We start from the raw sequence: 27,430 nt of genomic DNA, 5'->3' as shown, positions 1-27,430 counted from the left end.
GGGACAATATACCTTTAAACTGATTTTTGTTGTCATCAAATTTTAAATTGCATAAACAAATTCTAATGGATATATATATTATTGTGAACAAGCAATATATTATATATGATTTTACACTAAGACTTACAATTGATCTGACATTGATATAATACTATTCCTTGAACTGGGTGTATCTCCTGATGAGTTGGATGAAGTTGACCAGACGGACGTTGGTCTAGAATTTCCGGATACTCCTGAAATCAACTGTTGTCTTCTTAACTTATCAGAAGATGGCAGGTCTTCAATAATCTACAAAACAAATATTAAAAATATTCATTATTTATAAGATCTCTCTATACAAAATTTGTATTTACTTTTTCTCAACATATGGGACCAGAAAAGGAATTGAACCAAGACATTCAAAGTTTGTCCATCAGCAATCATGAAACTCTCCAATTACAGGATAGGAAACCAATGCTTTCAAAACAAAGTCTCATATATATTGACACGCAATGGGGACTATAACAGAATTTGAACAAAGGACCCTGGGATTGGTAAGCAGACATATCAACCTGCAAACCACAGGTCCTTTGTTACTTGGTAGATAGACTGTATAGTCCTTGAGAAATTTAATTTTTCTTTAAAGGATCCACTGTTGTTGCAGAAATGATATCTTCCGGTAATCTATTCCAATCAGAAATAATTTGATTAGACTTTTAAACAATTTTATTGAATGGCCTCTCAAGTCCTCGCCATGAGGAAGAGAAAAAGGGTAAAGTGGGTATCAATCGATCACATGTATTTGAATGCCTCCACCAAATCCGTGCCTTCCTTCTTTCTTCTCAATTAAGAAAATCAGTAAAACACAGTAAGATATAGTACATGGATTGAAATTATTTTTGTTTGTTTAAATAAATATAAAAATCAGTTACATACATTAAAATTTGGTAAAATACAGATAAAATTGCATCGTTTAAAATACAAAAATACAGATAAAATACATCGTTTAAAATACAAAATACCAGCAATCCTCCCAATGTAATAAAATGTTGGTATCTTTTTAATTTTTTTTAATAAAGGTGTTCACCTTTTTGCCATATTTTTGTTCCACAGACTGCTTCCTCTCACTGAATATCTTGTCCATTTTCTCTTGCAGCTTCTTTAGGTTTTCTGGCATTTTCTGACTGTGAACTTGTAAGCCAAGCTCAAGCAAAGGTATCTAAATCATGACAAAAATAAATCACATAAAAATCAGTTACTTTTTATAATACAGTCAGCTTTACTAATACCGGACTGTCTGAAAAAATGGAGATTCTCGAAAAAGCAGAGCTTTCTTAAAGTCCAGAAGAACTCAAATTCATTTTGATTACTATCAAAAACACATTCTGAAAAACGGACATATTAGGCCAGTTGAAAGGTTTCTGGTATTGGAAGAGTTAATATTGAAATACTCAATACTTTATGATATCAAAAGTTGATTATGAAAATTAATAATTGAAATTTCTATCATATTGTTTCTAAACTATTTTAAATGCATTATGTGAGTTTACCTGCTCAGCAAACAGGTCCTTAAGTCTGGTTATAAGAACAGTGTCTTCTGGATGCTGCGATATGTACTGCTCAGTACAGAAAGCCTGAAATGATAAAAACATATTAATCTTGTATTTATAATTTTATATATCTATAAGTTATACCATAAAATATTTGTATTTGTCTTCAACTACAGTTGAACCTCCCGTAAGCGGTCACCTCCCGTAAGCGGCCACTTTTCCCGGTCCTGAGGGTTGCCACTTATGGGAGGTTCAACTGTATACACAAAAGAAATTTGACTTCAATTGGTACATTTAGATTTACTATATAAAAAAAGGTTTTTTTAGATAGGCGAATATCCTAATTTAATAAATCGCCACAAACATACACAAACACAAAATTGTTTTTATGTAAAAAAATATGCATGGTTATATATTTATCGACGATCGTTATCGTCCTAGTGTCAATGGGCCTTAAAACAGGTTTAATAACCTCAACACATAGTAAAACTAACCCTTTCATACATGGCTGGTCCTCCCATGACAGCGGCATCAATAACACCATTAAGTTGCAAACTTAAGGGGTTGATAGGCAGATTAGAATTAGCTTGATGCTGGGTGATTACTCGTTTAAGCTTCTTGTTCTCCTCTTCCATTGTCTCAATAGCATTACGCAATGGACTGATCTCTTCCTGTAGTTTCAAAAACACAAATCAAAATAATAGGTTATTATTATTATTATTTTAATCCAGGGTTCAAGCTCAAGATCCAGGGTTCAAGATCCAGGGTTCAAGCTCAAGATCCAGGGTTCAATCCTGACTTTGCACATGTGGGGAAATTAAGACTCACTTGATTCCTCAAAACAGTTATGGCGGATTCTAGTTTTTGCAGCTACCAACAACACATTATACATAGGTTGTAAATTGAAAGTTCACTAATAATATACTGGTCGACTCACCGTATTCTGGCTAATGACCTCAAACCAACGCAATATCCCAGGCAGCTCATAATTCGTAACATAGTAGGTTCTCTCAATCCACATTGTCTGCAAAAAGTTTGTTTGTTTATTTATCAAGAATCCTAATAATGACTATAGTAATTCAGTCAACTCTCCCAAAAACGAGACTTTTTTGAAGCATTATTAATTAAAAACACATTCAGAATACCAGAAAACCAGACATAATAATAGTAGGCCATCCCAAGGTGTCCGGTATTGGGATAGTTGACTTTAATATACATAAAACAGAGAATATTTAGAATTACTCACAGCAAACTCGTTTTCTTTGTCCTTTTGTCCTTTGTGGAATGGTCTTGAATAAGTAAAGCGTTGCACCTCATTCACTTCGTAGTAGCTACAGAATATCGTGAGAACAAAAGGATAATGGTCATAAACGTTAATCTTAGTGTTCAATTCCCGACAACTCCCAGTCTAACCAGCTGTAAAATGAGCACCTGGTTGAAAATACTAGGGAGGATAAGGCGGCGTGCAAAGGAACTGGTCATCCTACAACATAATGCCATGGCTTAGTACAATGAGCTACTAACAGCTCATTCCAAGTTCAGAAATGAATACGGGACTTGCCTTTACCTACCTTTATTTTTTTATGAATTTAGACAGCAAAGATGAGAGTGTATTTTACCTTAAAATCTGGTCACAGATCATTTTCCCACGAAATTCTGATTTCGTCTCCCTCATTGGCTGCACAGGAACAATTTGCAAGACTAAAATTTGGTTAAGGATGAACTTAGAATAAACTTAATAATAAACTAATAACAACCTTTAGAATAAACTTAATAATAAACTTTAGAATAAACTTAAGTATAAACATCAAAAATTAAACTTAAAATAAACTCAATAACAAACTTTAGAATAAACTAAAGTATAAACATCAAATTAAAACTAAAGTATGTACTTAAGAACAAACTGGATTGAGCTTTTAACAAATGAAATCTTAGGTTGAGCAATAAACATGTCATTGGTGACCCTAGAAAAGATTTACAGTTACAGCTTAAAGCTCTGTCTACACTATCAAACTAGTTTGACAAAAAAAGTATGATGTGCCCAAATATGGCAGTGATATACCCAAATATTATAGTGGTATGACATCATCATGTCTATATATGGGCACATCACATTTTGTTATCACATAAAGTTTGGGGGTAGTCAGAGCGTTACTTGTAAAAAGGATACTTTGGCCTTTGTTCATTTTCAAGTCAGCATCAGGTGGGGTTGTTTTGTTCATCAATTGAGCATTTGGAAACTGTTGTTGTAACCTAGCAACAAAATCAGCGAGCCTCTCATATTCTTTGCCTCGAAAGATAAATTCTTTGTTCTGAAATCAAAGAAAAGTATGTCAAAACATATTGTTACAAAATAAACATTTAAATGTGCTTAGGATGTGAAGGAAAGAAGGCAGGAAGAAGGAATTGGAAACCTACCCTTAGAAACGGTGGGAAGTTGAGTCCAATGTAGTAGACTTTGAAATATTCTGGTGTTAGCCTTGGTTTCTGTAAGATGTTGTCATAGTAAGATGCTTGGCGTACCTGACAAAATAAAATGTTAATGCTTGTTATTAGTAATCCACACTTTACTGCTGTCTCTCAGTGCTATAAGATGGATAAACATTTGAAAAATGGTACATAATAAACTTCACAATCAAAATAATTTCAGATTGGATTTTTGGATGTATACAAATTTGGATGTGGATGAGATCCAAGTGTTTGTAATTTTTCTGTAATAATTATTTATAATAAATAATCATTTTATGCTGCAAAGGTATTTTTTATGGATAATGTTGTTTATATGGATATAAGATACCGAATGTATATATAAAATCAAATACAGTATACTTTTGTTCTAAATAAATGTATCAATACACTTACCAATATGGCGCTGAGTTGCTGATAATTAAATGTCTCTTTCTCGCATTGGTCAACTAATTTCTTACAAAGAGCAATTGCCTTCTCCCACATCTGCAATAAGAAAATTATCATTATCCATTTAAAGATGTATTGTCTCCCAAAAACATGAACAATTTACTTTACTAAATCAGACTTTAAATATTTTGTAGTTTTAATAAAGTTAATCACTTCCGTAGAAAAAAAAAAGAAAAAAAAAAATGTTTTTACTTATAAAATGACAAAATAAAGGGTTAAATTCAACCAAAACCCATTAGCTGGGAGCCAATTTGACTATTTTTTTGCTTTAAATTACAGTTGTTTCAGGTAAATAGTTTTTTTTCCTAATCCAATTTTTGGTCAAAGTGGATAACTATTACGTGACATTAAAATGGCAAATTCATTAAAAATGAATTATTTTTTTCAGGGGTACAATACATCTTTAACAAATCAGATGATCAAAACAAATCAAATTTAAATTCCATTGGTCATAGTGATGCTGTATAATGTAAGTTTAGGAGAGACAGAACGAAGACAAAAATAACTAATTATTTTACCTTTCCGGAATCAAAGTATTCCATAACATTGTAGTAGAGAGCTTCTCTCAATTCCCTCTCAGTATGCACATGTGGAAACTTCGCAAACTGTCCAAGAAGCTTTCTATCTGACCACTGTAATTTAAAAAAAAATCAATTATCATTTTATTATTTTCAGCAAAATATTATGCAAAAATAACACAATGGAATGCTGAAAAGGATCAAGAAATATCAGTATCATACACTACCTCAATGGTGAATCTAACATGCTTTAGTAATACAAAGAGAATCAAGAAGTATTTATTTTGAGTTTGATTAAGTTGTTCTTCTTCTTTTCTTTCTTTTTATTCCCATTCACAAAATCATAAACATACATACATAATTATAGTACAAAACAAAAGAATGGAAACGGGGAATCTCTGAAGCATAGCTTATTATAAGTAGAAACCCCTGTTACAATATATATATAAATAGAAATATGAAAAAAGGCACAAATTTAAATCCTTGCTTTAATTACAGCACTTACCTGTTCAAAAATAAGTATTATAATAAAATATGATGATCAAGAAAAATAAGTGTGAATGTGTGTTTACCTTGAGTTTATCTGCATGTAGTAGCAGTGTGAACCCAGCTTCCGTGAAGTTATCACAATCCAGGTGCAAGTCTGCTAATTTGTACAAGTATCTTACATACATCTCCTGTCTCTCAATATCTTTGTAGAAATTCTAAAAGATAAAACAATTGGGATTCCTGTTAAGACAATTGTAGGTTAAAACTTTAAAGAACTTGGTACACTATTTAAAAAGAGTAGATGCTCGTCTCCCGGTGTGCTGGTTTGGTAGGCGCTGTACTGCTGGCTGCCGTGGGTCCATGGAGGGCCTAACCCAAATTTCCTCAATTTCCAGTTAAGATTGAGGACCAGAATAAATACCTTTACCTTTTAAACCATTAATCAACATTTATATGATTATTAGAAAAAATTATTATATATAAGGTATGTTGGTATTTGTTATCTGAGACAAGTAGAATAGAAGTAAAGCTGGTAGTGTCAAGTTAGGCAACACCAAGCTACAACTGTGTTTTAGCTGTAGACCAAACGAAAACAAATAACCCATATGCTAGGAATGAAAGGTACTGTTGGTAATCAATCAGGATACACATTAACTATCTTAAAACTAAGCACATAGCCAGGAAATTACAGGGGCAAACAATCGTCATAAGCGAGGCTAGTTAAGCCTATTTTTCCGCTGGTCTCAGGCTCTTGGCTTGTTACACAACTTACAAGTAAGTTGACAGTACAGCTCATCTTATTTTCTTTATTCTCGTCGTGTAACGTTGCTCGGTAGTCTAGCAGACGATCCATCAACTTGCTAATTAATTCCACAAAGCGTATACCCTCTTGATGCAGGAACTGATGCTTCCTGCAGAAATCACCAACTCTGTTGAAAAAAAAATGATAACACAAATAAATATATTAACTAAATATGAGCCATACAAAACATAACTTGGGTACAGCATATAGATTATAATTTTCTTTAAGATAAATGAATATAATAACTCGCTTTTCAGCCTAGTTTCTTGAGCTGATCAGCTAACTTTGTTACAGATACTGCATTACAAACAACTCACAGTTAAGCTAATGAACTCATTATTTTTCTCTCTTTGTTATGCTTATGTATGTATGTTTATTAATGAATGTTTATGAATGGAAATAAAGAAGGAAAGAAAGAAACTATTTTGGACGAAAGTTTTTATTGATTTATTATTAATGAGCAACTATTATATTATTGCCATCCTGATACCAGATGAAATTGTATTCACATATAACTTTTGTATAGTTTATGATACACTTACATTGTGTAGAATAAGTGCTTGTATTTCTCATCTCCACTTCCTCCCTCTATCAGCACATCCAGTTGACTAATCACTGCTGTCTCAAACTGGATAATACAGAATACATATAAAGAATAAGAATTTTTATGAAATTGGCAAACGTAATTTGTTCCATTTTATTAATTAAAAACCGACATAATATATGTAATATAACATAATATATGTAATATGTACATAATATAAAATACTATATACAGTCAACTACCAAAAACCTGGGGTATTGGGGGAACCACCCTGTATAACATAAATTGATTGCAACTATTATGTTCCCCAAAAAACACACAATTTTTCTTTTTTTGTTTACCATGTGCATATCATAAAAACTATACCTCTCTGAAATCTTTCCTGATGTTGAATTCACACTGCATCATATCACAAAAGATTGGAATGATTGCTTTCCTTAACTCGACCTCTGGAATCAACGTGACCTCTAGGAACGGGCCAACCATCTCTGGGATGAACTTTATCTTGTGTTTACCCAGGTAATACCACATGGAACGGATTATCTCAAATCCTACTTGACGCCTCATGTCACCATATCTGTTGATTTCCAAATTTTAATAATTTAAATTGGTTGTCCACTTTTATAGTCTACTTTCATTTCTCTATATTAATTCATTGAAATTGAGGGCACTCAAGTCATAGTGCTCTAAAATTTCAGTTCAAAATATTCTATAAAAATAACAAGGTACAAATCAAAAAAATATACAGGCATATAAACTAAGGAATATGAGACATTTAAAGGCAAGTCCTGTATTCATTTCTGAACGTAGGGTAATGAGCTGTTAGGAGCTCATTTGACAAGCCTCTGCATTGTGTGGTAGGGTGGCCAGTTCCTTTCCACGCCACCTTACCCTCCCTAGTATTTTCAACCAGGTAATCATTTACCGTTGAGTAGACAGAGAATTGTCAGGAATTGAACCAGGGTTTTTCTGTATGACAGTCAAGTGTCCTAAACACTCGGCTACCCAACTGCATGTATGAGACAAGGCAAGAGACAAAGTGAACTAAATCACTGTCGTCAAAGAGAACCCACAACAAAACAATGATTATAAACTTTTAAATTGTCTAAAGATATCCTAATAAAAGAACTCACATTTCTAGAATCTTTCCTCGCTTCACAGATGAGAAGTGTTCCAGCTGCAGCTGATCTTGTGTCACAAAAGCAACAGATAAATGGAAGAAATTATTCCAGAGTTGAAACTCAAATTCCTCTTCTCTAATAAATGTTTCACAGAGTAGCTTAGAGAAGTGCTTCATTGCTCCCAGGAAGATGCTAAACAAGACAATTAGTAAAAAACTAAATAATTACAAACCTAAAATTACTTGATTGAATTAAAATACTTAGGAGAATAATTAGATATATTGTCCCCCCTAACAAATTTTTGTTTTCACATTTTTTATTAATATACCATTTTAATGTCACATAATAATTATTCATTTTGACCAAAAATTTGATCCAAAAAAAATTATTTACTTGAAAAAATGTAATTTAAAGCAAAAAATACTTAAATTGTCTGTCAGACAATGGTTTTTGGTTAAAAATAAATGTTTCTTTTGTCTTTTTTATAAGTGAAATAATTATTTCTTTTTGTTTTTTTTTACAGAAGTGAATAACTTTATAAAAACTGCAAAGTGGCCTATTTAAACTATGATTTTATTAATTGGTTACAAAGTTATATTGGTTACTATGACCATGGTGAACAATATGCACCCTGGCTGAACCCTGGATGTTCTTACCTGTTCTGTTGCATGATCATAACGACCCAATCCGGTGGGAACACATTTCGGAGAATAAGATCGCGGAACACCATTAGAATCTCCATCAGGAAATCCATGAGGTCAGTTTTGGTCAAGAACGTCTTGATGTACTCTTTGTAATGATGTTCATTCATCTGTCGTAGTAATGACATCATGCACGCCACAAACTGACCCTACAATAAAACACAAATCTTAGGTTAATATCCAGGTGTCTTAACTTAATATCCAGGTGTTGCTTCATGTTTGCAAGCCCTTAACTAGGATTTTTACAGTTCTTTTTGTTACGAGCGCAAGCAAGTGGAAATTTAGGTCAAATCTAGTATATCAAAGTAGTTTGCATGCTGACTAGGATTGGCCTAAACACATTATTATTTATTTATAGTGGATGACCTCTTCAGTCAAAGACTGTTCTCCCAGAGGGCCCAGTTATTGTGAGTGACAGTGGCTGTGTGTGTACTAGTACACCGGGGTAACCCCCTACTCGTCTCGAAAGATGTACTAGGTTCTTTAAAGTGCACCTGAGAGATGTGTATACGGTTTATAGTCCTTATCCAAGAAGACTCGTTCTACCACCAGAATCATGGAGCGAGTGAGCCTTGAACCCCTGCCAATGTTATGACTACGTATCATGGTTCCACTGTCTTAACCGCTTGGCACTCACTCACTCACTTCCATTCGGCTATGGGCTTGATTTAGTAAAGCATCATTAATTATTTTAGACTTTACTATTTTACACTATTTTGCATTACAAATATATACACATTTCAAATACTTACAACTATGGGGCTTTCCTTGTCCATAAACACAACTGACTGAATTATTGTACGTAACAATATCTTCATTAATTCACTGATGTCTGAGTGAATAGGACCCTGCAACAAAATGATACGTCGTTAATAAATAAATTTACTTATTTATTCAAAATGATGGAAGATAATGATAGTAAGATAATTATATACTGTATACTGTGGAGTAAGCAAAAGTATTCTCAATGTACATAGTATCAAGTACAGTTTATGTTAGAGTAGGTCAACACATCTGACCAAATCAAACCTTCAGGAATTAGTGTATTTATTTGGCAAGATATTTTATAGTACTTACAACGTTGTTACTCCATAGCCTGTGTAAGATGTTACCAAGTACTTGGCCACTGTGTTGTAGTTCTATTTGCTCAATGATCAATCCTTTTAACTGCTGTGCAATGGTGCATAGTATTATACCACGGCATTCTACATAAACATATAAAAATATATAACTAAAACATCTGAAGTTAATGTATATAATACCAAACAAAGAAGTTGTGTGGTTATATACCTTCAAATTTCCAAATTCATATAATATATAATACAATACAATAAAGCTCTATCTACACTATCAAACAAAAAAGTGTAATGTGCCCATATATGGACATAATGATGTCATATCACTACCATATTTGGGCACAACCCCTTTTTTTTGTCATCAAACTAGTTTGAATGATAGTGTAGGCTTTAGATATACTCAAATAAGTTTGATAGTAAAAATGCTGCCTCTATGATCATAAATGGTTGACAGTTATTTAGAATTTTTATAAAGAAACATACCTGGCTTAGCAAACAGATCACTGAGAACTAGCTCATCCATAAACATTAGCTTCTGTTTTACTAGTCTGTCCTTAGACATACTCTCAATAAAGTCTCTCAGATATGATGCAAGTTCTTTGGGGTTGAACATCTGCATTGTCACTGGAATAACACTAGGTACATACTTCAGGGCAGCTCCCTAAGTTAGAAAAAAAAAAGGATTTAATCATCATGCTAGGTACATACTTCAGAGCAGCTCCCTAAGTTAGGGGAAAAGGGTTTAATAATCATACTAGGTACACGCTTCAGAGCAGCTCACTAAGTTAGGAAAGAAAAAGATTTAATCAACAAACTCCCTAAGTTGTTTAAAAGGGTCACTACCATATTTGGGTATATCACTACTATATTTCGGCACATCAAACTTTTTGTCAAATTAGTTTGATATTGATAGTGTAGCTTTAGTTATGAAAAAGGAGATTTTACTATCAAACTAGGTACATATTTCAAAGCAGCTCTGTAAGTTGTGAAAAAAAAAAGGATTTAATAATCACACTAGGTATGTATTTCAGAGCAGTTCAAAAAGACAATTTATAAATTTACTTACCTGACAACGCAAAGTAGTATCCAGGTCATAGGTCATGACCCCATTGATTGAATGGAACAACTGTCTAATGGAAGACTCAAAAGCTTGCTTGCCTTGCGTTTCTCCATACATACTAAAAACATTTTTTAAATGAAAGTCTTGTTTAGTTTTTATGTTACAGTTTATTAAAATATCATCAATTTCAACAACTCAAAAAGATTGTTACATCAAGGAAATCTAACAATAGGACACTGAGCTCCCCTGCCAAAATATGAACTTGTCACAGTGCTTTGATCTTATGTCTGGCTACATACTCTCCGCGCCGTGCGGTGTCTGTTATGGGCTGTGGAACTAATCGTGTCACAGCCACAGAACTCTTTGATCTCCGAAGCTCAGCTTCCTGCTGTTAGATTGCCTTGGTCACAAAAACAACCATTTTTTGATTGTTATTGAAAACATTTTTAACTTACGTAACATGAAGCTGACGGGAACGGATGATAAACTTGAAGATGTGTTCAAGTGATCGCAATGCTCTGAACAATGAATCTTGCACTTGGTGTTCATTAGCATTGTCAAGATAATACTTTAATACCATCATCAATTTGCTAAAATAAATAATAAATATATCATTATTATTTATGGCATAGGGGAAAAGTGCACGCAGTGATGTAACACAGAGGCCTGAGAACCCTGGTTTTAGAACACTAAGTGGCCTTCCAATGCTGGAGACATCAAGGTTTTTCAGCCCTTTTTAAACTAATTTAAAGCCTGTTGATTCTTCCAGCCCCTGCTCAGACGGCCCTGGGTTTAGCCAGTTAGCGCTCATCGCCATAATGCCATTTGAGTACACAAGATTGTTAATTTAAAATCAAAAGGGAAAATATTACTTATCAACATCAGCAGCTTATATAAATATTTTGTACTTTTAGTTAAGTATGAACTTACTTATAAGCCAGAGCTGCACTGAAATGATTTGTGATGTAGGTATCCAGAACAGGCCGAAACTGTTGGAACTTTCTCTCATTCACAACACCAATTATAAAAACCTGCAAAAACAATGGCAGAAAGAGTTATATGAGGAAATATTGATAATGGGGCGAAAATGAATATGTTGATATAAAGTTGGTGGTACACCATGGTTACTGAAAAGACCTGTAGAGCTTATCAACATTGCAATCAATACGCTTTGATCATCCTCAGAAATGAGAGTACAGATAGTCCAGAAGAAAATATGGGTGTCCCTGAATAAGGGTTGGTCATAGGGTTAAAACATATACTTCCCCTCATTCATTTTATGGGAAAGTCTTAGTAGAGGTGTCCCCTGAATAGGGGTGTCTCAAATAAGGACTTCCACTATTATTTTTAAACTTTATTTTTGTACAATATTTGTTATCTTACCAAAGCATCAAACACAAGGAAATCATATTTTTCTGATTCATGATTTTCATTTAAAATGCTGAAAAGCGCATCCAACGTATCCTGCAGAAACTGTAAAAGAATGAGTTTTTGTTTCATTGCTAAATATAAATATTAACAAAACAATAAACTAGTAGATTGGCATGCACATTTCTAATATGGTATGGAAGGCCAACACTGCCAAAATACAATATGAAACTTTAATGCAAAATTTTAAATGTTTGTGCCAGAAAATCTTTCAAATCTTACAATAGATTGAAATAACAGTTTTAAAATGATATTCGGCACATCTATTTTGAAATAGTCAAGGAAGTCAAATAGTTATATATGAATATTAAGTCATAAAAATGAAAGAACACTATTTTAGGAATCGTTATTAGATTTTTGTTTCAATTATCAAAATTTAAAAAAATGTTTATAAAAATTTCATTCAAAAAAACAATTTTTTATTGTTAAAAAATGTTTTTCATCAAATCATAATTTTGTTATCATACAAATACCATGTTAATTTATTTGAATAATATTCAGTTCAATTCATTTATTCATGGTCAAACACAGTAAAATATAATACATGGTTTGAAATTAATTCCATTTTTCAATGTTAAAAATTCACATAAAAATGGGTTAAAAAGGGTGGTTTTGAAGTCTAACCTTTACTATCTCATTGCCATCAGCTTGCATAAGCAGTTCAAGTTTCTTTTGTAAGTCTCCTTTGTCAACTCTCCATTTTAGAAGACCAAGCAAATCAACTGAAACACAAAATAATTAAAATCTATAAAGCTCTGTCCACTCTATCAAACTATATGTGATGTGCCCATATATGGACACGATGATGTCATATAACTACCATATTTGAGCATATTACACCTTTTTGTCAAACTAGTCCATGAGACAGAGAGCGCGTATGTTTGATTGTTATAAACATTAAAACGGAAATTGTACTGGGAGGTTTTAAACTGCATTTAAAGACTGCTCTGAAGCGGGTATCATCAATAATATTGAGTTAAGCTCTGTCTACACTATCCAATTAGTAGACAAAAAAAGTGTGATGTGCCCAAATATGCTAGTGATATGCTTAAATATGGTAGTGATATGACATCATTATGTCCATATATGGGTACATCACATTTTGTTGTCACATAATGTTTGATAGTGCAGACAGAGCTTTATGAAGCAAAAAACATGTAGATTTATAGAAAATATGACCATAGCATGAAGATGCCTGGACAGACAATATAAAGACAGGGAAACTCTTCTGTATAGAGAAAGTAGTGGAGTTTTTCACAGGATATGTATCACCTATTACATAAACAAATTCTACTTATAATTCAAAATGCTCGTCCTTACCATTCTGAGTGAGTTTTGTAGAACAAACTACAGTAGATATCTGGAAACCTTCCTTTGTACTTAGGGTTAAACCTCCCGAATGCAAGTTAGTTCGGCTACCAGACATGTACTTCTTATCGCCCTCTTGTTTACGTATCTCAAGTTCTTGCTTGCTTGACGGTAGGTCAAGATAGGTTTGCGGCTTGTTCAACGAAAAATGACTGTCGACCTGGGAAAAAAAATTAACACTTTTTTTTCGAAAGCAGCTAATTTCATTAATTATACTGATTATTTAAAAGAAGTTAATTTTAGTACTTTGAATGTTAATACTATAGATACCATGAATTTAGATCCAGTTTTACATCTAAAATTGTTAAACTTGTCTGATGTGAAAATTTTTGAATGAACTGATTTCCATCAGGTTAGTGGAGTTTTATCTCTGTTGGCTGTGATTTGAATAAAATATTTTTTTTTAATATGAAAATAAGAAATTAATTTAATGTTTACCTCCAATAGATGATGCATTAACATTAAATAAGCTAGCGCAATTAAAAAGTTTTAAATTTAAAGTAAATTTTAAAAAGAGAAAATTAGTATATGATTCTAAACCAAAGCTAAGCACTGACTTAAGTTTCAATTCAATGAAAAACCATGGCAATAGAAAGTTCATAAAATACTAATATATTGCAAATATGAAAGTGAAATTAAGAGCAAAATTAACTTTTAAAAAGCATTTATTCTTAATTAGAATAAAAAAATGTTTTAAAAAAATACATCATGTTAAAAAAACTAACTTTTTATTACAAAACTGCAATTATTTTTTTAGTATTTTGTGATATCCCAATTCGAAAAATAAAAATGAATTAATAAAGGACTCATGATTGATGAAAGGAATGGTTGTGGTAAAATAGAACCTTCAAACTGAGAAATTTCTGGGCTATGTTACGTCTTTTAGGTACTGCGTTCACACACGCACATCTTTGTATAGAATCCCAAATGAGTTTAGTGTGAACAGATTTATTATCAAACACTACATGCATTTTTTATGATTGTTTTTATCACAGTGTGAATGCAGCTTTGTAAGAATGTCATAGTAGATTAGTACTTACTTTTTCAGGCTGCATGATGCAAAGAAAAGAAAGTGTTACATGTCAAACAAAAGCTATTTTAACGATTTTCATGAATTGAACAAATTAACTAAATGTTAACATTCTAACTTTAAATGGTTGGCTTATATTTTATTTTAAATACATATTTTATTTATGAATAAAACTAGGATTAACCTGGTATTGCATTCTAGTCGCATGATTCTTTAACAACTCAAATTCAATGGATTCTATCCATACCTATGATCATGAAAATGACTATTACTACTAAATTAAACAAAATATTATATGAACTTACTTTGTAGATGAGAATATCGTGAGTGTCGTTTGTTACCGTGGTACCAATATCCGTCATTAACTTCATGAAGGACAGCGCAAATATTTTTTCTTGTTTATCCTTGGCTGAAATATTTTTAAAAAATGTGGAATGCAAATGATTTTTTTCAGTATTAATAACAGTAACCCAACTCTGAGATCGCAATTTATTAACATATAGTTTTTACATTAAACTAGTATGTAGTATACATTTTATGTATACATTTTTAACTTAACACAAAAATAAATGAAAGCACTCAGAAACTGAGTGAAGAACTTGACAAAAGATTAAAACAGAGGGTGCATGTTGATATTTTGGCCCATCTTAAAAGAATACAAATTAATAGATTTTCTTGAATTTCCTGTAAACATGTAAGTATATACCTATTTACACCGAAAAGAATAAAATATATATAACTTCAAAATTGTAGGCGCTATAGTGCTAACAAATAAACAAAGCACTTAAGTTGGCAAAATTCTATAATGTACCAATGGAAAACTACACACACTATCAAACTTTATGTGACAAAAAAAACGTGATGTGCCCATATATGGACATGATGATGTCATATCACTACCATATTTAAGCATATCACTACCATATTCGGGCACATCACACTCAAACTAGTTTGATAGTGTAGACAGAGCTTTACAATGGGGAAAAGTTAAATGTACTTACATTCAGTGGATGATCTATGTTTAAACGTAAATCGTATATGGAGACCATTATCCAGCACATCAATTGGTAATGACACCTAAAATATAAATTGTTTAAATTAGATTCGTAGAATAGCACCTAATTTAAAACGTTCCACTTGCTACTGTATATATAGAATTTGTATCTTGATAATAATTCTTATGTATATCTTATATATTTATTTATATTTTTTTTAATCATCTTCTGAGACGGAGTGACCGGCCTAAGGGGCAAAGTTTTATTTTAAACTGTGGTCATTCCATGCCATCTTGGACTATGTATTTTTATGGCTAATAATGAAAAATGAAGCCCTGTATAGAAATCATGTATAAATTACAGAAATAACACTCATTTCTGATGTTATAATCACATCAATTTAAAAAATGTGTTGGTTTTAAAAAGAAATTTGGAAGCCCTAATCTACTTCTTAAATTCCACCTTTTCAATTTGCACTTTCAACATTAATAAATTTTTTGCTTTTTTAACATTTTCTGTTGATTGTTCAGCGCTTAGAGGCGCCCTGCATTTTGCGCTATATAAATTTAAAATTATTATTATTATCTACAAAATACATTTGTATCACATTCAAAACTTATTTGTTCAGCCAAATTTATGCTACAATGTGCCTTTAAAAGTCTAATTAATTGTTTGTTTATTACTATATCATGAGGGGTGGAACAAACAATAAATAATCCAAGTTTAAAAAAACTATCTGGCACCAAATTAACCAATATCTGATATAATTGAGTTTTTTACTATATAATATGCAAGATATGGTTATTATATTATTTCCTTCTTATTATTTGAAGAGACACGATTTTACTTGTATGTCTGTACTTGTTTATATATAATGGAAACTGAAAGTTGTACAAGAATTAGCGTTGTTATTATACTAAACTGTAAAATGAGTAACAAGAAATTAGACTAGCCATCATGTTTCAATGTATCTAATTTGTTCTCAATGTTCATAAAGCTAATGCTATATACTGTATTATATAACACCTAAATAAATTCCTATCATTTGATTGGACGATTGCGGGTCACATGGCGTGCAATAGTACGCACTATTAAACGATCGTTTATATTTTGTAATGGTACAAATAATGGCATTTGGTAAATGATGAAAGGTTATATATCTACCCGGCCTGGCCTCGTTGAAATATAACCTTTCATCATTCATTTCATGCCATTATTTGTACCTTTACACTCATAAACATTCATTATGTGTATACTAGCAATGCTGCGTTTTATAGTGCATCTCTCCTTCTCTTAACATTATTAGGTTAAAACTTAAATAAATGCTGATCAATAAAACAAAATATGTAAAAAATTAAATATAAGGTATGGATTTAAGGAATCCTTTTACTCTATTTGAGAAAATTGTTTTACTGCATATGACAAGTACAATCCCATGCTCAAGTGTAATCCCACCCCCTAAGGATAAACAAACTTCTATTATTAATGCAATCCGAGTATAATCCCACCCCATAAACATTTTGTACTCGGGTTCCCAGGATCATACACGATAAATCTATCAACATACCTTGACGGTTTCAAACCATTTTGGACACTTAATCTGGTAGTAGACAACCGATTTATAAACGGAGGTCGCTGGATCACCTGCGCCGGGGTACAAGACGTCCTCTAACACCCTGCCGTCCCGCGTACACACCTCCATTGTCACCTGCACGTTCTTATACGTCTTCTTGCTACCCTTCTCAAATTCACCTTGGATCAATGTAATGTAAATGTCATTGCGCACCTTACCTATAAAGATGTACATCATTTTTGTTATTTTTATTTATTTCATATGCATACAACAGCGAGTACAAACTCACCAATTACAGGATGGATAAACTATTTTATAATTTATCATGCTTATAAATTTGAGGCTTAGGGAGTGAAGTTGAAAGAGTCGTGAGTTACAACCCTGGCACTAGGTCACGATTGAACCTTGGGATTGGATAGCAAGCACGTTAACCACCAAGCAACAGCTCCACTTCACAAGTAAGTACTTACATAACATTAGAATTTACATAGCACATTTCCAAAGATTAAACCACCTTACATGGACGAATCATGTAAAATGATTATTTTTGTAAAAAACTGAGTTTTTAATTAAGAATTTGTTTACATAATGATTGAACAGTACGCATTTGACATTAATCAATGTAGGCACGGCACTAATATTTAGCGTCTATGAAAAACTAGATATAGCATTTCAACCAGAACCTGAATACCATAATAGAGTTGTTGATACTAACCTGGCATGATGACCTCTGGGAAGCCCATTTTACGAGCGATGGCGGTCTTTTCATTCACTAAATGCGGATACTCTTTGATAACCTGTCAAAGTGTCAATGTCAAACAAGTTAAATATTTTAGCAAAACAAGTTTACATATATTTCTGATGTCATCTATAAAGGTGCATTTGAATGGAACAACCTTGGTGTTGACATTAACTCATCTATGACCCTAAAATCATTTAAACATAAACTTATTAAAACCTTTAAATTAATATTTATATACTGTACATAATATTGTAAAAACATTGTTGCCCCAGGGAAGAACTACCATGTGTTGATCTGGGCCTCCATGGTTAAATAAAGTTGAATTGAATTATCCTGTACCTGTTTAAAATCTCCTTGCAGCATTTTCAAAGAGATCCATAACCCTTGACCTTTGTGATTAAAGTCTTTTGGGGATGAGATGTATCGTTTAATGAGAGTCTCTAGAAATTCTTCACCTGAAGATCTGTAAGTGAGAAAAAAATATGTGTTTTTATTTTATTGTACGATTTTTAAAATAAATGTATAGGAAATATAGAACAAATATAAATAATAACAAAAAGAGAAACAAGATTTTATAAATTTTTTCACAAATGATGCTGACATGGTAGCACTTGTTTTGAAAACAGTACAAAACTTATCATAATGTAATACATAGTCTACCCCTAAATCTAGTATAAGCCAAGACTGAGTACTCTTCCTATCCCATTGATGCATTTACCTATGTCAAAGGTCACCAACAGGAGTGACAGACACTTACTGAAGGAAGGGAACAAAGAACTGTTTGTCCTCATCCACTTCTGTATTGCCATTCATAACCTCCGTTATGTCTAGTGCAGCCACGCCAAAAGGTCTCCTCAAACCCTGAGTTCGCTTCCTTCCATGATCTCCATCTTTCGTTTCCATAATACCTAGCAAAAATTAATATTTAGCAAGTATTTCATCAGAACTATAACTATGTTTTAAATAAAACCTGGGCATAAAATTGAAATATTTAAATTAAATTGAACACATTTTAAATAATTTAATAAATTATAAACAACTTTTGTTATGTTCACAGATACAAAGTATTTTGTGGATTTGAGAGGGTTATACCATGCCATTGCTCCGATTGGAGAAGATAAGTGTGCTACATCACAAGACGTTCAGCATTCGTGACCTGATAACTTACCTATTCTCACAATCTGACAAACCAAATAGGCTTTCTCTCTTTTCAAATCATTTGCTCCAAGATCCTGCGAAATATAAAATTTGACAACGCATAAAAATAACAATAATTATAAAAAGTATTTTAAGATAAGAAACTTCTTTTTCACTCTCATTTTTAGGAACGATGGAAGACATTGTTATTTATGCAGTAATAATGAGAATTTTTAATAAAGTCAACCTATCAAAAATACAAAATAAAAGATTGTGAATACAAACCGTATAGAGACATTTCAGATTGTACAAATCATCTATGTTGCGAACTTTTCTACTCCATTTCACTATGTAAAATTCACTGAAAAGATGAAAAATTAAATTTAACTATTAAGCTCGGTCTACACTATCAAACTAGTTTGACAAAAAAAGTGTGATGTGCCAAAATATGGTGGTGATGTGCCTAAATATGGTAGTGATATGACATCATTATGTTCATATATGGGCACATCACATTTTTTATCACATAGAGTCTAATAGTGTAAACAGAGCTTTAGAGTATATCTATCAATTTTGAATTTACCAAAAAAAAAATGCATTATTTTTTTTAAGAGATTGAATAAAGTGTTATCAACTTAAAGTAAGTTAGTTTTTATGTTACAAAGTTTTTATGTTGACAAAACAAACATTTATCAAACAATTTTCCGTATGCAAAACATTCAAGTTAAAAAAAAAAAACTTTTACCTAAAAAATTGTCCTAACTTAGCATCATAGAGACTGATAAGAATATCAGTATCGTCGCCAACATTGCACACAAAATTCTTAATAAAAACAAAGATAGAAGAGGACTGTGACGCCAGTGTCTTCTTCTTATTCATATGAAGTTCAGATCCCATCTAGAAAGCAGAAAGAAAGATTAGTTATTTTATTGTAAACAAATGTTATAATTTAGCATATACAGTATCAGAATTTGGAAAACAGGGTGAAATTCTAATTTCTAATATATCTGTTAGTTCTTTTAAAACCAAATTATTAAATTATCTAAATACTTTTTAAAAATAATTTTTGAAAATGTTTGTAGTTGGTCGCTTTCTTGTAGATGCTTTAATTATAGAATGTAATTATTTTGTTTATTTCTGTGCTCTGTTCTGGGTTGACCAACTAGCATAGGTGTTTAGCACCTGTTTGGTCTTTCCTTGCCTTTTATATTTTGTTTTGTCTTTTTCTTTGTATTGTATATGGCATAAATTGAATAAATAAAAGTAAATAAAATAAATAAAGATTTGGAAAAAAAAATGATCATAACTTGATTAATAAAGTTTTTTTTTTATAAAATGTTCTCAGCCCTGTTGATAATTACAAATTTAATGAAAGACAAGTAATGTGGAAGACTGAGAGTTTGGTAGAGGATACAAAAACGGACAAACACTAAAGGATTTACTACTTCTAAATCCATTAAAGAGCTATAATCGCTTCAAAACTAGAGACAAACCGTTTCTTGGTACTCGTGTCGTATCCTCTGCGTTGCCCGTACGTGTTCGTCATAAATTTCTAACGTACTAAGTTGTTTAGGATTCTGTACACCGCCATCTTGGTCACGCACAACAAGATCTAAGTCCAATAACCTGTAAATATAAATAGCTAGAAATAATAGTATAAACAAAAACAGAGCAACATATAACACGATGTGGACACAACTACATAGCAATCTGAAATTCAGAGATTACAAACAGAGAGTAATCAATATTTCTGTAATCCATAATCAATATACCAATTTTACCAGTTCCTCTGTTTGTCTTGTCTAATTTTTTGTGTGTAGAGTACTTTTTATTATTTTATTAGGTGCTATATAAGACTGCCATTATAAATATACTTATTAATATACCAATTTAATCAATATACCTATATCCATAATCAATATACCAATTTAAACAATATACCGATTTCCATAATCAATATACCAATATAATCAATAAACCTATTTCCATAATCAATATATCAATTTAATCAATATATTCATAATCAATATATCCATAATGAATATACCAATTTAATCAATATACCTATTTCTATAATCAATATACCAATTTATTCAATATACTGTACCTATTTCAAAAATCAATATATCAATTTAATCAATATATTCATAATCAATATACCAATTTAATCAATATACCTATTTCTATAATCAATATACCAATTTAATCAATATACCTATTTCCATAATCAATCTTTGATGTAACAAACTGCTTTAGTTCTTTCATATCATCTACTGGAAGAGTTCCTGACAAGATTTGACGTCGTTTATCTATCATCTCAAACATCATTTGTCGTATATCCTCAAACATTTTCATTTTTTGTTGCTGAATAATAACAATATGTTAAAAAGGCAAATTAGACACAAACAATAGTTACTACACGAAAATCAAAATCAAAAATTATATTCTGTTAATAAAAATACAATAGATAATAAGGGATACCTTTACAGTAGGACCCAACCCTCAATAGCGGTTTGCCATAATTGTTATTAAAACATATATTGCCCTCGTTCATTTCTACTGTAGATAAAATGTAATTCAACAAATAAAGACATATCTGTTTTAATTATTATCACACCTTTGTCATGTAAGTAGAATTATTTTAAATGAACTTATACAATTAGAGATCCCTCACACGACAAGGGTCCCAGCTTAAAAGCTTTCCTTATTTTGAGTTTCTTTTGCCATAACTTTCTTGTAAATAAACTTATGTTTAAGTTTATGGAATAAAAATTGATTTGATTGACTGATATTGCATTATGCTTGACACATTTCTTTCAAAGGCACCGGTTTCCATCATTATCATGTCTTTGGTCGGATGTTTTGCCCTAATCCGACGTAAATTTGTACTCATACTAAGTACATTTGTGAATATTTGTGAAAACATTCGCAAGTAATTCTTGGGTGGGACTCGAACCCACGACCTCCAGATCACTAGCCTTGCATTCATACCTCTAGACCACCGAGCTTGCGCTGATGGCTAGTGAACTTAGATTCGAGACCAAGTAAGCAGCAGGTACTGCACCAACAGGGTTGTAATTATATTTAACTACTGTGGTTAAAGTAGTTAAATACAATTGCAACCCTATAATGTCTTTGTAATACAATTTAAAGATTGTTTTAAATGAACTTATACAATCAGAGATTTCTCAACACATACTGCATTATGCTTGACACATTTCTTTCAAAGGCAGCAGTTTTCATCATTATCATGAATACAATTTAAAGATATTGTGTTTGACACATTTCTTCACACTAATTTATTAAGAAATAATATGATGACAGATGTTGTCATGAATGTAAATCACACTACTGTCTTGATTTGATTACTGTCTAACACTATAAATTAGATGTGATAAAACCTCTCCAATTTGCGTTTAATTACTGGTAACTTATTACATTTTCCGTGACCGACGACGTTTAAATGTTATTAATTGTATCAATAACCAAACAACAGTTATTGAGGAAATGCAATTCATTTAATGTTAATTGACAGATTAAACATTGATATCATTTTTTATACATGATAGAATTAAAAGCAGGAAGTCATTCAACTAAGTGAAAATGAAAGATGACCTTCATAGAATCTAAGTCACTGACACTGTTCTGTGACATTTGCAGCAAAACTGTGACAATTACTGTCTGTGACATTCTCAACATCAGGATATCAAACCTAATTCATGTTTTTAAAATATTTTACTAATATTATTATTAATCTCAATTAATATCAAATAAGCAATTCTATTAAGAAAGATCTAATAGATCATTTTTATTTTCTGGCGTGACGACATCAGCAGGTAATTCTTTCACCATGTGCTGTTTTTATTAAATGTTTTGTGACAATACGTTTTGTCTAATAACTTCTTGATGTGAAGTTGATATGTAAATAGTGCTTAATAAAAGAAATAAATAAATGATTGAAGATGGCTTTTTTTCCATGTAATATGAAATCACTGTTGCAGATAGGAATAGAAACTTCAACTTTATTGTTTACTACAATCTTTCTGGCTGTTTTACTTTATCGTTTTGATATTGCTTTTTGCTTATTTTATTTGTACCTCCATTTAGATCCAGCCACTGATACCCACAGCATTGTCATTTCTGTTGTTGTTGTTGGAATTATTAATAAATAAATAGATAACTATCAAAATATCATATAGAATGCAACTAATTGTCATATTCGATTGGGACTTATGAGTACTTATTTAACAGAATATTTTGAGGATTGAGTGGTTGTTCTTGACAAAAAAGCTTGTGTTGTTAAGTTTTCTATTCAAATGATTTTCTGTTGAGCACAATTCGTTTACAATTTACAATTTGAATACAAAAAGTACTCTTTATGTTCACAACGAAATTTCCCAATCGAATACAACTGTCACTAAACTTACGATAAAGAGTTCTCTCCATATGATTCCCCATTCCCGTAGCACTGACGTCACTTCTTTAACAACTGGACTTTCCTTTGGAGTCACCTGCTCCTGGTCATTGCTATGAAAACAATTTTTTTTTTGTAATTACTCTAAAGAAAAAAATCATACAATGAATTCCACACCGTGCAATGGGAAAGATGAAAATGATGCAAAAGTGTCTTTTTTATCTTCGTCATGCATTCCAATTCCATGCGGATAGGTAGGACGAATGCAAAGACAGGATGGGAAGCCTTACCGTCTTGTAATCCCAATGGATACGTGAGGGTGAAATCCTATAGGAAATCTATATTGAAGTGTAAATAAGCTTATAAAGGTTATTGCATTTTATCTACTAAGAACATACTAGATTTTAAATAATAACTCTATCTACTGTAAAGCTCTGTCTACACTACTGTATCAAACTAGTTCCACAAAAAAGTGTGACGTTACAGTATGCACAAATATGGTAGTGATATGACATCATCATGTCCATACAGTATATGGGCACATCATATTTTTTGTCACAAAAAGTTTGATAGTGTAGACAGAGCTTTAAGCGTGGTTCCCACTAGCAACTTAACGCAAACAACGCAACAAAATGCCCTTCCAATAATTGTGTTTGTCCCACCTGAGTGAAATAAAACCTGCTATGTTTGCAGCATTGCGTCGTCGGTTCCCACTTGTGATTACGCAATACAGCACTTTGCGTCAATACGTTGTTGCGTCCTAGTGGGAACCACGCTTTAGATACTGTAGATTAACTCGCATTGATTCTAAAGAGTATTCAATTTGCAACACTTCAATGTTACATCATTTTAATTCATTGTGAGCATGCAGGGACATTGGAATATGCTTCCTCACTTGATTCCTCAAAACAGTCATACAGTACAGTAGCTCATTCTACTGACCCAACAATATGTGTAGGTCCTAGGTCTTAGCTTTTCACAAACGAATTTTTATTTAAAAAAAAAAAAATTGGCAACTTATGTATTTATGAAAATATACAAATTACATGCTTTATAGATTTGCTAGTAAGGTATAACAGGTATACTGTATTAGAAAATATATAATAAAAACTATAAAAAGTCATTTAGGTCAAATTGTAATAGAATAAGGAAGGGACTGTATCAAATGTTTGATTCTAAATATAGATTGAAAGATAAATGAAGGAGGTGTTATGGGTCAAAACTTGTAGATAACGTTTCTTTACAAAAATGAGGAAGTATACATATCTACTTTCTTGGGATGAGAAATGGCCGAGCTAGCCATTTACAATTTTAAAATAAACATCCAGGGAGATGGTGGGTTCGAATCCCCTAATAGAACAATTTGAATTATAAAATATCAGGTGATTCATTTAAACAGTACAATATTCACATCCATTAACTCAAAATTAAATTCAATTATTTTAATTTGAAGGAATTTAAACTAATTTTAAAGATTATCAAATCTGTAATAATATTGACTAAACACTCAGGAATTGAAGTACCATCCTTTCAGAGCAAATACAATGGATACCGCTTGTTATACTATGTTGATATAATTTGCTTGAATTTCTAATAGAAATGTTATTGGCATCGTAAATACAGTACCAATAATGAGTCATTACTTAGACAGAGACCTAGACATCAGAACCTACTGTAATACAGTAGTTCTAATTTGTACTCGACCTATACCTGTACCTTATACTAGCGAGAAATACATTTTTTTTTAAAATACTATAAATAAGGGGTAAACATTAACAGCTGTTCCAAGATAAAAACATACCCATTTAGTTCTACTGTTGCTTCCTTCAATTGAATAAAAGACTTGGGGAAAATTCCCTAAAAGAAAAAATATAATAAATGTATTGTATTATTACTCTGTATTCATATAGCGAGACAACAAATACCATAAAAAAATACTTTTGATAAAGCAGACTTTCACCTAATTCAGTAAACTATTCATTCAATACAGTACACACTCACAAACCATGTTATGATACTGTAGCTTCTGTGACAACCCCAGATTGTAAAATTGGCATAGGCACAGAAGCTAGCACAACATCCTTTGAAAGTAGTGGCTATGAAAAGCCAACGAAGTATAAATTATTGGTACCAATCAATTGGAATTCTTTTTAAAAATGTTTATACTAAGTTGCCATTCTTAAATGAATTATAGTGTTTTATCTATTTTTTTATAATCAAAAGTGACCTCACCTTAAGTGCTTTGTTTTTGGTACAATAACCCCGATACCAACCTACAAAAAGCAAACAAATATAACATAATAAACTGCCATTAATTTTTTTCCATTTATTAAAAAAAATATTTATATTGTATTAATAATTATTAATTAAATAAAAAGAATGCGAATGCTTATGATTATTTCAACAACAAAAAAATGTTTAAAAAAACAGTATTACAATGATAAAAATAACAATTGACCAATGACATTGGCTGTTACTAATCTTCTTGGATCATCAATGAATAACAAGAAGCTTTGAACAACCAACCAATCAAATTTAATGAAGTACTGTACAATAAATTAAGTATGTGAGAATTACAATATCCAGAGTACTTAAGTCCACCACAAGTGGATGTTAAGCCCTCTTGCTATCCCAAGGGGGGTAATTATCCACATACCAATACATAAAGTAATTCCCAAATGTCAAACAATGTATTGCCTGTTAATAGATAAATATAAACGGATTGCTATAATTAAACTCTGCTACAGTGCTATATACACACATACAATAATAGCAACAGAGTATATGGGGTGTACACTAGGGTACCTTGAGTGACATCAAATGTACCTTGTTTATTACTAGGTCAGTGTAGGGGTCAGTATTTAGTGGGACCAATAAAATCGGCATTAAAGCTTAGGTCCAATTTCTGCCACACATGGTCTTTAAAATTCAAGGAAGGACCTTATTTGACATGGACTATAGAATCTTCCAATTGGTCACTATATTACATCATACAGTGGAATGTATACAAAAATAGACAAAGATAAACAAAGCTACTGCATTCCCACCCTTTCTATGTCAAAATATTCATCGTTCTTCTAGTAGGAAGGAGGCATTATATTATACAGTAAATACAGTATTAGTCTATGAGAAAAATCATTGGATTATTAATAATTTAATCCCTTTTTTTAATATTGTATATGAGGTACAGTTCTGTCCTTATGAACTTAATTTCACTACTGGTATATTCTCTAGATTCTACTTTTAAACACTGACAATGTCCACCTCATTATTGGTGCCTGTCATAGGTACAGTAGGATGAGGCAGTGAGCACTTTTATAATATCCTCACCGCTTTAACTTACTTACACAAATCCTTTCCTAATCTAGAAAGCAACTATCCAGGCACACTTACATAAACAATCACAATTCATCAGTGAATAAAGTGTCTACAGTAGTACTGTACACCAGAAGATAACCCAAAAATTGTAACACAAACATTTAAGTTGTGTTCGGACTGTAAACTCAATTGTACTCTTGGAACTAATTTAATTAGAACCGTTTCGACAAAATTTACTCATGTAAACTCAACAAAATTTGTGGCTTGTGGTTTAAGGTATAACTGAAAATCCAGCAACTGAGGTTGCTGTAAATAAATTGTTAAAGTTAATTTACTTTATCCTTCATTAAAAATAATAAAAATTCTTTGGGGAGAAATAATACACTGTACTAAGAATGTAAATCACGGTTTGAATCCAACTCTGCCGCATTGCTTGTATCCTTAGGCAAGATACTTTACTTATGTTTGCCTCTCTCCACCCAGGTGTATAAATGGGTACCCGATTAGATCAAGACACAACTTTGCGCTGATTACTAGCTGCATTATGGGAGTATGTTTCCATACTGTACGTGTTTGATGCAAAAAATGACCGGGGTAATAACTTTCAGCGCTTAGAAGTTTCACAACATTAGGCGCTATATAAATCCAGGATATTATTATTATAAAGGG

The 27,430-nt window shown here is 31.8% G+C and overlaps 1 protein-coding gene across 3 annotated transcripts in view; it reads right to left on the bottom strand.

The window, feature by feature from the left end:
- Nucleotides 1–27,430, bottom strand: part of LOC144838676 (dedicator of cytokinesis protein 1-like) — a 41,515-nt gene that overhangs the window by 6,529 nt on the left and 7,556 nt on the right. For 2 of the 3 annotated variants that reach the window (XM_078694111.1, XM_078694113.1), the window contains exons 3-43: nt 25,676–25,716; nt 25,245–25,300; nt 23,734–23,781; nt 23,457–23,556; nt 21,245–21,393; nt 20,523–20,655; nt 19,775–19,926; nt 19,315–19,390; nt 19,061–19,124; nt 18,650–18,800; nt 18,232–18,355; nt 17,866–17,947; nt 17,145–17,368; nt 15,584–15,659; nt 14,888–14,991; nt 13,505–13,712; nt 12,809–12,906; nt 12,140–12,229; nt 11,687–11,787; nt 11,212–11,346; nt 10,763–10,874; nt 10,180–10,357; nt 9,698–9,825; nt 9,373–9,468; nt 8,576–8,769; nt 7,932–8,111; nt 7,165–7,375; nt 6,797–6,882; nt 6,225–6,381; nt 5,536–5,667; nt 4,964–5,077; nt 4,392–4,481; nt 3,948–4,052; nt 3,700–3,841; nt 3,149–3,230; nt 2,776–2,860; nt 2,467–2,553; nt 2,024–2,200; nt 1,530–1,613; nt 1,067–1,198; nt 128–288 (exon numbers count right to left, since the gene is read on the bottom strand). In XM_078694111.1, the coding sequence (XP_078550237.1) occupies nt 128–288; nt 1,067–1,198; nt 1,530–1,613; nt 2,024–2,200; nt 2,467–2,553; nt 2,776–2,860; nt 3,149–3,230; nt 3,700–3,841; nt 3,948–4,052; nt 4,392–4,481; nt 4,964–5,077; nt 5,536–5,667; nt 6,225–6,381; nt 6,797–6,882; nt 7,165–7,375; nt 7,932–8,111; nt 8,576–8,769; nt 9,373–9,468; nt 9,698–9,825; nt 10,180–10,357; nt 10,763–10,874; nt 11,212–11,346; nt 11,687–11,787; nt 12,140–12,229; nt 12,809–12,906; nt 13,505–13,712; nt 14,888–14,991; nt 15,584–15,659; nt 17,145–17,368; nt 17,866–17,947; nt 18,232–18,355; nt 18,650–18,800; nt 19,061–19,124; nt 19,315–19,390; nt 19,775–19,926; nt 20,523–20,655; nt 21,245–21,393; nt 23,457–23,556; nt 23,734–23,781; nt 25,245–25,300; nt 25,676–25,716 (4,945 nt within the window). The remainder of the gene's footprint in view (nt 1–127; nt 289–1,066; nt 1,199–1,529; nt 1,614–2,023; nt 2,201–2,466; nt 2,554–2,775; nt 2,861–3,148; nt 3,231–3,699; nt 3,842–3,947; nt 4,053–4,391; nt 4,482–4,963; nt 5,078–5,535; nt 5,668–6,224; nt 6,382–6,796; nt 6,883–7,164; nt 7,376–7,931; nt 8,112–8,575; nt 8,770–9,372; nt 9,469–9,697; nt 9,826–10,179; nt 10,358–10,762; nt 10,875–11,211; nt 11,347–11,686; nt 11,788–12,139; nt 12,230–12,808; nt 12,907–13,504; nt 13,713–14,887; nt 14,992–15,583; nt 15,660–17,144; nt 17,369–17,865; nt 17,948–18,231; nt 18,356–18,649; nt 18,801–19,060; nt 19,125–19,314; nt 19,391–19,774; nt 19,927–20,522; nt 20,656–21,244; nt 21,394–23,456; nt 23,557–23,733; nt 23,782–25,244; nt 25,301–25,675; nt 25,717–27,430) is intronic. The other variant, XM_078694112.1, reaches the window with a different exon arrangement.

This window comes from Antedon bifida, chromosome 3 (genome assembly GCF_963402885.1).
Source record: "Antedon bifida chromosome 3, ecAntBifi1.1, whole genome shotgun sequence".
NCBI lineage: Eukaryota > Metazoa > Echinodermata > Crinoidea > Comatulida > Antedonidae > Antedon > Antedon bifida.
This window is presented reverse-complemented; position numbering and strand designations above follow the sequence as displayed.